A 10,812-nucleotide genomic window follows, 5' to 3' on the forward strand; every position below is an offset into this window, starting at 1 on the left:
TCTTTGTGGGGGGGGGGGAAATGGAGTAAAGGAACAGGGTTACAAAAACACAGGCAGCGGCACACACACACACCTCAATCCTTCAGCCAAAATGACACTCAATGCCCTCGTGGACGTCAACGGACTGAACGCGGGATTGACTGCGTGCCAGAATCCCCCCTCCCACAAAAAACACACACACCAAAACCCCCACCTTCCCTTGCCCCTCCTTACCCCCGTACTCCTCCCCCCATCCCCCTCCTCCTCATCTCATCCCCACCCCCACCCCGCGTCGTACCCTACCCCACCTGCATCCAGAAACACCATCTTGGCCGCCTCCTCCTGCCTCTTCTGCCGCCACTCGCTCAGCTCCTTCCTGGCCAGCTCTGCGGGACCCAGCGTCACCAGCCGGGGGGGAGGCAGCTCGCCCCGCAACACGCGGGCCCGCAGCTCGGGGTTGCCGTTGTCGCGGAGGTTGAAGGACAGGGACCGGAACTTGGCCTTGTAGTCCTTCGACACCGAGTTGTCTGTGGGAACGGTGGGGAGCGGTGACGTGGTGAGGTTTGGGGTGGAGTTGTGGGTGGGATGTGAGGTGGGGTGAGGTGGCAGGAGCGGTGGGAGAATAAAAGGGGGATAAAAGGATAAAAAGCGTACGGTATGGATGGTACGAATCTATGGTGCACACATATGGGAGCAAGTACGACAAAGCGGGACAAAGCCTCACTTTACCCTCTATAGGTGGTGTGAAAAAAGACCGACCCGAATTCCCCCCCCCAAATTTCCCACCCAAGGCGCAGTTATGGAAGTGTAGGAATAGCAATATTCTTCTCTCTGTCACACGGGACCCGGTCCGGCCCGCTCTCGCACCGTGCAGCTTGTACAGCTCGGTTTCCACGTCCGCCGCCACAGCCGCCGGGTCGGGGAGCGCCTCCGTGTAGCCCTCAGCCTTTAGAGGGGAGGGGGAGGGAAAGGAGAGGAAGGGGGGGGGCGGGGAGACCACGGGCGAGGAATTCCTTAAGAAAGGTGTGTACATGTGTGTTTGGGTAGGTGTGTGTGTATGTGTATGTGTATGTGGAGGGGAAATGATGGGAGGAGGAATCACAGGATGTGAGAAAAGAAAAGATTCAGAAATGAGCTACTGCCTGACTGACTGCAGGAAGGCGTCCAAAGTCCGAAGGAACTGCCCCCCCTAGGGAGTGAGTCCGCTAAGCGATGAAGATGAAGGGGAGGGGGTTAGGAGACGAACCACTGGCGAATGGAGTAGATACCAAAGATAGATGGATGGATAGTCCAGGAGGGACGGGGGGGAAGATGGACGAAGAGGGGCTCAGTTACATACACACACACACACGCGCGCATACGTGCACCGATAACAAACCTGCCCGCTACCAACCACCCACAACCACCCACAACGTTTGAAAACTCCCACCACCATGACTCGCCCACACACAGATCCCCCGCCGCGTCCAGACCACCCACATACCTACACCTACCCAGGTCGCACCACCACCACATCCACCACATCCAACAACAACCACGCGCCCGCACGCGCCCACTTCTACGTACCGAGCTGCTCCACACCCACTCATATGCACTCACATCTACCCCCCCCTCCCCCCGAACACCGGCGGTTCTCTTCCCGCCTTCTCGCATGTGATCGTTCCCCCCCCCTCCGCCCCCCCTCCTCCACCCCCTCCCCTCCACTCTCTCCTCTGCCCCCTCACCTTGAGTTCGTCCAGCGCCCGCTGCAGCGCCGACGCCAGCTGCTCTCGTACCTTGGACCGCACCTCGTCATCATTACCTACACTGCCCGCGGAGGGCTGCGGAGGAGGGGTGCGGAGGAGGTGGGGATGCAGAAAGGAGGAGGAGTCGTCAGACGAACCACTGACGGACCAAAGTATGCGGGCATGTATGTATGTATGTATGTGTGTGTTCATGATCTGACCCGCTGGCATGAACCGTTGCATCCTCACCCCCCGGTCCCAACCCCCAGCTTCATGACCGGTCCAGGCGCCACTCACCAAGCTGGCCTGAGTCCGCAGTCCACCGCCGTGGCGCTCCCCTCGAAGATGGCCCCCGCTGCCGCTGCCGCGGGCGGACCCAGGTGCCTCCCCGGGCATATTGCCGCCGCTGCCGGCGGCGCCGCCGGCAGCCCCGCCGGGGGTGGGGATCATGATCATGGGCGCGTGCCCGCCAGCGACGCCCACGGTGCCAGCGGCGGCGGCGGCAGCCACGGCCCCGCCCGCTGGCCCTGGGGTGGGGATCATGATCCCGCCGGGGGTAGGGATCATGGTTGAGGGAGGGCCACCGCCAAAGGTGTGCATCAGCGCGTTCATGAGGCTGTTCTTGAAGGCCTCCGCCTCCGCCATGTCATTGTCAGCCGCCAGCGCGTCGCCGGCGGCGCCGCCGGGTGTTCCCTGTACGGCAGTGCCGTTGCCGTGGGGCTGGCGCAGATGGGGGTGCGGTCCGGGCGCGCCTGCATGGGGAAAAGGCGCGGGGAAAAGGGGAGTGGGCGGGGGGTGGATGTTGGTGTTTTGAGGTTATTGGGACATGATTGTGGGATGCTGTTGTGTGCATCACGTGTGGGGCGGAAGATGGTCATCGCTACAACTTGCGAGGTAGTGGGCGGAAGAGGTGAGGGTGACTGAAGGCGTGCGGTGTGTCTGGTGGTGTGCGGAATGTTCTGAGTGAAGCGCAAGGAGACGCTGAAGGGTGGAGGAGTGGTGCCTGCCTGTCTGCCTAGGCGGAGAAGACTCCAGGGTGGGCGTGTCTTGGCTTGGGAGTTCTAGGTATATGGGCTCGGCAACAGCAACACCCCACCAACCTTCGTCTCCACTCGAGTTACCGCTTGCTGTCCGTTTGGCATTCCCTGCAGAGTTCATGGAGCGGTATCCGTTGGAAGTTTGCAACCCCTCGGGCAAGAAACGAATGCGCCAGGGCCCACGACTGCGGGCCATGTCTTCATGTGGCCGATATACACGCAGCTGAGCACCGGGACAATGGCTGTTGGGAACAAACCCAAGGTACTGGGGCCGATCCAGTGCAGCCCTCTAATGCGCTCGTTTCCGCAGCACTGCTGTTTCATTTCTGCTGGAGGGCAGCGATGCGCGCACTGTAAGATTGCGCAGTTGCTGTAGCTCATCGAAATCCTGGCAACCTTGCTTCGGGCTGTGCGTGCAGCGAGCGATGCAAGGTTACATATGGAGAGCAGAAACGAACCGCCGGAAAGCCACGAGCTCAGACCGTTTTGACCGGAAGATGTGTTCTGACAACCAAATTTCATCTACATCGTTATTGATTACAACAAATGGGACAGACGAAGCCAGCAACTTCATTAATCAACCGTCAGCGTTGGACATGGCCAACCATCACAACGGCACGCAGTCCGTCCCCTCCTCGGCATCCGTTGCGCTATTGTGCAATTAGCTATGCACCCCGTCTGAGGAACGTTGCGTCGATAGTTGCTCGGCTTGGTCGGCGATCTGCACGTAAGCATCGTAGGACAAGGCAAAACAGTTCCAGAGCAAATGACTTACCCGATCGCTCCAAACCAGCTTCTCTTGGTCTTTTCGATCTCTGAACCTGGAGTAGTCAAGGGCATGTGAGGCTAGATTGAAACAAGGCGAAGGACATGGGCTTGACATGTGTTAAAGCGAACACAACGCGCACCTGCTTGTGATGCTCGCGGGATATCCGTGGCTCACCATCACCTTCACTCTCGTCACTGCCAACGTCATCATAAGCGGCAGTGTCGCCAGAACAGCCATCGTCGTCTTCATACACGGCGGTCAACCGATCAGCCGCATTGACTGGAATCTCATCCCGCTTTAACTTGGCGTAAAACGACTTGTTTTCAACTGCGTTAACCACGGCAAAATGTGGATCATCGGAAGCATCACCTTGAAAAAGAATACTGTAGGCCCTTGCCCTTAAGACTTACTGACAGCAATTTGCTTGGACTCAACCAGCTCGTTTAAATTCACGTCCTCATATTCATCCGTGTCTGGGTAATGAAGGTATGCGGATGGCTGCTCCGACTGCTGTATCGTCACCTTCACGCGTGTTGGGGCCAAGGTACACTTGCATGACACTTCAGCGGCCATCAGGACTTTTGCATTTGCAAAGGGTTTTACCTCTTCCACATTTGCACGATACCATTGCTGGTCCTCGGGCCAGTAGACGTGAACCTATGAGAAGTACACGGTCATGGCCTCGTCAGGAGCAGCTGAACAAAACCCTTTCACGCATTGAGGGCTGACACAAACCTCCTGGCCTGCAAGGTCCTTGCGAATGTCCTTCTGTTTCAGCAATTTGTAGACCTGCCGGACCGGCCTGTTGTCCCTGCGCCGGCCCTGCTCCCAGTACTCTGCATTTTGACAAGGTATTGTAGCTGTGTTCAGGATACAAGGCCGGCTGAGAGCTGCTGGACCTTCACAGAAAGACTTGACCTCACCATCCTGGACAAAACGCAAGGGCGGCCGCGAAACTCTTCGCTCGCGAGTTGCCATTTTGCAGCCGTGAGAACTCCTTACAAAGGCCTAATATGTAGTGTCAAATACCGCCCGGCCGGCGGAAGCATTTGATTCAAAGCAATCTAGGGCGGGACCGGGCCCGAAGCTCCCAAAGCCCCCGCTGAACTGCAACTATGCTTTAGACGACACTAGTATCTCCACCAGGACTGGTTAGCAGGTTCGTTGCGACTCAACCATTGCAGTTCGGGCACCCAGGGCGCTTGAAGCAACCTTAACTGGTACTGCTCATACAACTTACGCGGTGTGAAGGACTAACGCACTGTGAGATATGAGACGACAATGTACGTGCTGAGCTGTGTTGCGGAGGAATTGCAAAGCAGGATTTGCCTTTATTGCCCAACTTGTACGGCATCCCGCCGGCACAAATTTCTTTCCACAGGACAAGTAACATGTTCGTCGTGAGTTGCTTTAATAGTTTCGGTCCGTGATCCCTGAGGGCTATCTCGGCTTATGCCTGCTCGCGCGTAATCGATATGAGCGGTACTCATTTGCCACGCCTGTATTAAAAATTACTTGTCAGGAATGGATAGGTTGGTCCTCCCTTCTACGTCTCAAGGCAGCTTTCCTACCTCGCGGTCACACCCCCCAAATGCGCACCGCCGCACGTTCCACGGGCTGTCAACCCCACAGCCCCGAGCAGCTGGCGTGATTTGCAGGACCATTGCCGGAGAAAGACCGCAAGTTTCTGCACCGCCTGCCGGCAGTAACGGCACACAGCCCAGCGTCGTGCCGACACCATCAAAGAATACAGTCTGCGCCCCGGAGGACTTCAAGCTCTCACCAGGCGAGCTTAGCCCAGTCAACCGGGTGGGCCTCAACTTGCCGGACGACGTGTTCCGCTGCTTCGGCTGCACACAGCCCGCTTGCCAGGTACAAATCCACGCCCATGTCAAGATGTCGGTGCCAGACCAAACTCCTTGCAACTGCCTCCTTTTCCCCCAACGCCAAGCGAACCCCCAAGACCTTTCGCACGTTCCACGCCTCTCCTTATAACATAAACGCTGCAGCGCAGGGATGCTAGATGCTACGCTGCCCCGAGCACAACTAGTGATCCAACACTGTCCGGCAAAGGCGCGCTGCTGTAGCCGGCCCTGCTACTATCCCAATAACATACAGCATCCTTCACGGAATCCTCTTTCACCAACGTCGAATTATAGCTGCTGGGCTCCGAAAAAACTTTTTACCGTTGCCTTTCCGCACAGCTTCCCGCGCCAGACCTTGGATTCGGACATTCGTTTTTGCCTCACAGCACGACAGAGCGGCTCTGCTGAAACGCACCACCTCACTCCCGCTGCGCCCACCGATACCCATAGAAGCCAGTAGACCCCTAGCACATAGGATCGTTAAGTCGGTTAGGGCCACTCGCTCAATATCTCACATGCATGCAAGGGGATGGGGTGTTTACTGGGTTGCTGTCCCCCCTGCTGTTTGCTTCCGAACCAGCCTCTCGTGCCTTGCCTTAGGTGTGAGCCTTAAACGCACATACCTACATGCCCTTGGGCCTTCGGCTCGTATGGGTAGTTTTACAGGTATGGGGTCACGCACCCCCAAACCATGTAACACACATACATACAATAAAAACACATATATACGTACGTACGAATATACAAACGCGCAGGCGCTCGGCCCCCGTCGGGTCGTTTGCCCTGACGGCAAGGAATGTCAACTGTTTTGCCTGGGTCGCATCAGCAACCTAGCGACGGATGTGACCCACATGGGAACTATGTCGTAAACCTCTCCAGCCGATAATCCACGGACAACATTGCAGCAGCGAAAGACAATTCCGCGGATATGATAATGGCTGACAGAACTTGCCGCTTCGTACGAATCCGGCCTTTCAGTCTGTCAACCGTAATAACCAACTTCCGTACATCGTTAATATCACATCCCGCATCACTTGATGACATCATCGCAATATGCGTCAGTAACCTTGCGATGGCAGCCGTGATTAAAATACCAACGGTGAATTAAAAACACACGCTTTTGAGTATTTCACTTCCCCTGCACACGCGCGTGCCGTACACACAGGGCCCGGAAGGCTGTGCCGCCAACAAGTGGCGCTTCGGGCCGGACGGCTACCTTCGGGAGATCCTGACGGCACGAGTGTACGATGTCGCGGTACGAATTTGATACATTGGTATGGAAATACGAGAGGGGCGGACAGGGAAATGGTTTTTTCTTATCATATAAGTTTTCCCCTCCTTCCTTTCCTCATCTTCTTCCCCCCACATACACAAAAAACAGAGTTCATTTCTTGTTTTTTGTCATATGATCTCCAACCCACCCACGCACCTTCAACTCAGATCCAGTCCCCCCTGGAGAAGGCGCAAAAGCTGAGTGAGGCGGTTGGCAACACCGTTCTACTCAAGAGAGAGGACCTGCAGCCCGTGTTCTCGTTTAAATTGAGGGGTAGGTGGATTGGGGCAGGGGGGTTGGAGCGGGGCGGGGCGGACGGAAAATTTCCGTAAGAAAAGAGTTTGGGGAGGGTTGGGGGTCGAGATGGTTTGCTCGTTGTTTGATGGAGAGATGGGTTGCTCGTTGTTTGATAGAAGTTAGGGTTTGGGAGTGGTGAAAGGTGGTGAGGTGGAAGGATGTAGGGTGGAGAGGGGTAGGGGGGGATTTTCAGCGGGGGTGCGGATGGGGCTTCGGAGTGCGGATGGGCCCCGGGGCTGGCCCAGGAGATGACAGGAAAAGATACCACCGGCTTTCTCACACACACACATACATACATATACTCGATCCTCCCCCCAGCACTCGTCCCTTGGCAGCAGCTTCACATGCTCGTGGTTTGTCTCCCCCCCCCAAACAGGACGCGACGCCGCAGTCCATTCGTTGTTTCCTGGTATATGCCTTTCTCCCCCAACGCGCACACACATACATACATACATACATACATACATACATACATACATACATACACCACGTACAAACATTCAAACGCACGTACAAACATACGTACATACAGGCGCCTACAACAAGATGGCCAAGTTGCCTCCGGAGGCCCGGGCCCGGGGGGTCATCACCAGCTCGGCGGGAAACCACGCACAAGGGGTGGCACTGGCGGCGTCGAAAATGGTAAATGTGTTGTACGGCGCGTACGGCGACTTAGTGGGTTTAGGAGGGGGAGGTCTGGCGCTGGGATTTGCGTGTGTATGTATGTATGTATATACGTATGGATAGATTTTTAAGGAATGGGTTCCTCTTCCCCCCCTTGGTATACCTGTGTTTTCCCCTCCCCCACCCCCAACATCCCACCCCATCACCACACACACACACACCCAACACCTCCCCAACCACATTTCCCCCACCTCCCTTAGGGCTGCACCTCCGTCATCTGCATGCCGGTCAACACACCGGAGATCAAGGTGGCCAATGTCCGCAAGCTGGGCGGTCAGGTGGTGCTGGTGGGGGAGAGTTACCAGGAGGCGCAGGCGGCGGCGGTGGCGCGGGCGGCGGCTGAGGGACTCACCTTCATTCCGCCGTACGACGATCCGTACACGATTGCCGGACAGGGCACCATTGGAGATGAGATCATGCGGCAGGTGGAGAAATTGGCGGGGGAATAGAGGTTGTGGGGGGAACCCAGTTGCAGTGGATAAAAGTTGCAGTGGAGGGGTTTTCTCTTACGGGGCGTCTGGAAGGCGCTTTAGGAAGGGAAGGGAAAGGGGGGAGGGCCTTATGGAAATAGACAGAGAACTTTGGGTACTTTTCACCCTAACTCTCACCAACATAAATTGTCCTCTCACACACAGACACACAGACAGACACACTGTGAGACACACGTACACAAACACACACAGGCACACAAATACACAGACACAAAAACACACACACAGACACAGGCACAGACACGCACACGCGCGCGTCTCCCCTCCCTCGCAGGCACCCGACCCGGACAAGCTGGACGCCATCTTCGTGCCAGTGGGCGGAGGGGGCCTTATTGCGGGTATTGCCGCATTCACGAAGGCTCTGAAACCAGGAATTAAGGTGAAGGGAGGGCGGGGAGGGCAGCAGGGGGAAGAGAGAGAAGGGGGGAAAGACGAACCACACGCGATTGAAGCTGCTGCCAGGGCAAGATAGTAGCAAACGAAAAAAACTGACCGAAAAGCGTCCGTGGCGACTGAAGGGGGGGAAGAGGGGGAAGGGGGAAGAAGTGCGGGTTGGGGGCGTTTGGGTTTGGCAAAGAGAGGGGCGGGAACGGAACGGGGTAAAAGAGGGGGTTGGAACCTCCTCCTTAACCCCTGCATCCCTCGGCAGCAGCTGATTCGTTTTGCTTTCTGCATCATACCCAATCGTCCTTCCCCCAATTTTCGCGCTATTTTGTTGGTGGGCTATCGAACGTTTGGATTGGTTGGGATGGTCGGGCCAGAGGTGTGTGTGTGTGCTGGGGGGGGCTGGGGGGGGCTGGCTGGGAGGAACACAATATGCATGCATGTCAGCAAGCAAGCAGTCGCAGCAGCAGCAGCTGCAAAAGTCTATTTTTTTTCCTCTTTCGCCTCCACGTCGCCTCCACGTAGACTTCTTGAATACATCATCACATTGCACATTCCGATAATACCCTTTCTTCTTCTTTGCCGCCGTAAGTTCTACACGGCACCAACACCACCACCACCACTTTGATTTCCGTCCTTTTTCTAATTTGATGATAAGATTTTCCTTCCATCCCGGCGGTTAGGTAGTTTTCCTGCTGCGTTTTTTGCCTTCTGTCTTCTTTGGACTATATGAACTTGCCAGCTAGTGTTTCGCTCCGCAACCCAGCTGGTCCCGCGTCGCCCCCATATGACTACTTTCCAAGTCATTAGCTTATTGGTCTGTAGCTTACAAATATATATTCCTGATGCAGCAGCATTTGAATAGCTTCTCCTGGACACCATATATCCGTTTATTACCTCTGGTATCTCCCCTTCATTCGCCAGTGGTTCATAGTCTTACGTCTTAACCCCCCTTTCCCTTCTCCTGCTCCCCTTCTCGCCTTCCCTTCCAGATTATCGGTGTGGAACCCGAAGGGGCCAACGCCATGGCTGCGAGCCTGGCCCGGGGGGAGCGGGTGGTGCTGTCCAGGGTGGATGCGTTCGCGGATGGAGTGGCGGTGAAACAGGTGGGGGGAGAGAGGAGAGTGGGGAGTGGGGAAGGAAAAGGAAGAGGGATCGTTATCCAGACGCAAATGCGAATGCCCTCTGAGAGCTGAGGAGTAGTAATGGAGGGGGAAATGGGGGAGGGCCCCGGGGATTACGTGCCGTGTGTCGCGCGTGTGTATCTGTATCTGTGTATCTCTATGTGTGTGTTGAAAAATGATGCACCTTGTCTCTGACACGCGGGGCCCCCCTTTCACTCACACACAACCAACCACAACCAACAAACTAACTAACCTTAGACCCAACCGCCCATCGATTCCTTGCACATGTCGCATTGATTCCACCTCACCCACTGTAACGGTTGTAACCCCCTTTCCCACCAACCCCTACACCCCCTAACATCACCATCACTCGTCTGTGGTCTTCGTATTCCCCCGCCCCCTCCTCCTGGGGCCGCCGACTGGTCAGTTATGCCTTCTTCACTTCTGGCGCATCAGTCTTTCCTTGGCAGCAGCTTCACTTGCTCGTGATTCGTCTTTCCCCTCCTCCTTCCCCACCCCCACCCCGCCCCCATCAGGTTGGTCAGGAGACCTTCCGCCTGTGTCGTGGACTGGTGGACGGTGTCGTACTGGTGTCCAATGCCGCAGTCTCCGCCGCCATCAAGGACGTCTTCAACGAAACCAGATCCATTTTGGAGCCTGCGGGGGCGCTGGCGGTGGCGGGGGCTAAGGCCTGGCTCAAGGAGTACGGCATGAAGGGTGAGGGGGCGTGTGTGTGTGTGTATAAGTGTACGTATGCATGTCGGTCGGTCGGTCGGTCGGGGTTTTCTTCACATGTGCGTGTATGTGTGGTTAATGGGCTGGGGTGTGTGGTGTTTGTGGGGTGTGGGAGGGCAAGTGGTGAGGTTTCCGACAAGCAAGCTTCCCCCCTCTTGACCATCTCTTCTTTATCACCTGCTCTACCTTTGTTCCCACCCCTTTTGACTCCTTTGTTTTTTGCATGTAATCCCCACCACCACCACCACCACCTACTACTACTGGTCAGTTCTGCTCCTTGGCAGCAGCTTCACTCGTTCGTGGTTCATCTTTTCCCCCACCTCCCCCCTTTTTCCCCCCTTCACCCCCATCCTATCCTATCCGTTTATTATCTCTGGTATCTTCCCTTCATTCGCCAGTGGTTCACAGTGGTTCTGGCGCATCCGTCTTTCCTTGGCATCAGCTTCACTT

The 10,812-nt window shown here is 56.2% G+C and overlaps 2 protein-coding genes across 2 annotated transcripts in view; one reads left to right on the forward strand and one right to left on the reverse strand.

Moving 5' to 3' along the window:
* The window catches only part of VOLCADRAFT_88764 (uncharacterized protein), a gene marked incomplete at both ends in the record, with an annotated part of 10,270 nt that extends 5,783 nt beyond the window's left edge, over positions 1-4,487 (reverse strand). The window contains 11 exons of the mRNA XM_002948509.1: positions 288-506; positions 847-925; positions 1,704-1,799; positions 2,001-2,455; positions 2,800-2,848; positions 3,093-3,147; positions 3,516-3,561; positions 3,684-3,836; positions 3,920-4,166; positions 4,245-4,369; positions 4,433-4,487. Coding sequence (XP_002948555.1) covers positions 288-506; positions 847-925; positions 1,704-1,799; positions 2,001-2,455; positions 2,800-2,848; positions 3,093-3,147; positions 3,516-3,561; positions 3,684-3,836; positions 3,920-4,166; positions 4,245-4,369; positions 4,433-4,487 — 1,579 coding nt within the window. The remainder of the gene's footprint in view (positions 1-287; positions 507-846; positions 926-1,703; positions 1,800-2,000; positions 2,456-2,799; positions 2,849-3,092; positions 3,148-3,515; positions 3,562-3,683; positions 3,837-3,919; positions 4,167-4,244; positions 4,370-4,432) is intronic.
* A 413-nt stretch (positions 4,488-4,900) lies between these two features.
* The window catches only part of VOLCADRAFT_88765 (uncharacterized protein), a gene marked incomplete at both ends in the record, with an annotated part of 8,197 nt that continues 2,285 nt past the window's right edge, over positions 4,901-10,812 (forward strand). Inside the window, 10 exons of the mRNA XM_002948377.1 lie at positions 4,901-4,909; positions 5,142-5,381; positions 6,540-6,629; positions 6,815-6,920; positions 7,477-7,619; positions 7,829-8,053; positions 8,394-8,498; positions 8,769-8,882; positions 9,496-9,609; positions 10,164-10,354. Of these exons, the coding sequence (XP_002948423.1) occupies positions 4,901-4,909; positions 5,142-5,381; positions 6,540-6,629; positions 6,815-6,920; positions 7,477-7,619; positions 7,829-8,053; positions 8,394-8,498; positions 8,769-8,882; positions 9,496-9,609; positions 10,164-10,354 (1,337 nt within the window). The remainder of the gene's footprint in view (positions 4,910-5,141; positions 5,382-6,539; positions 6,630-6,814; positions 6,921-7,476; positions 7,620-7,828; positions 8,054-8,393; positions 8,499-8,768; positions 8,883-9,495; positions 9,610-10,163; positions 10,355-10,812) is intronic.

Source organism: Volvox carteri, assembly GCF_000143455.1.
Source record: "Volvox carteri f. nagariensis unplaced genomic scaffold VOLCAscaffold_10, whole genome shotgun sequence".
Lineage (NCBI taxonomy): Eukaryota > Viridiplantae > Chlorophyta > Chlorophyceae > Chlamydomonadales > Volvocaceae > Volvox > Volvox carteri.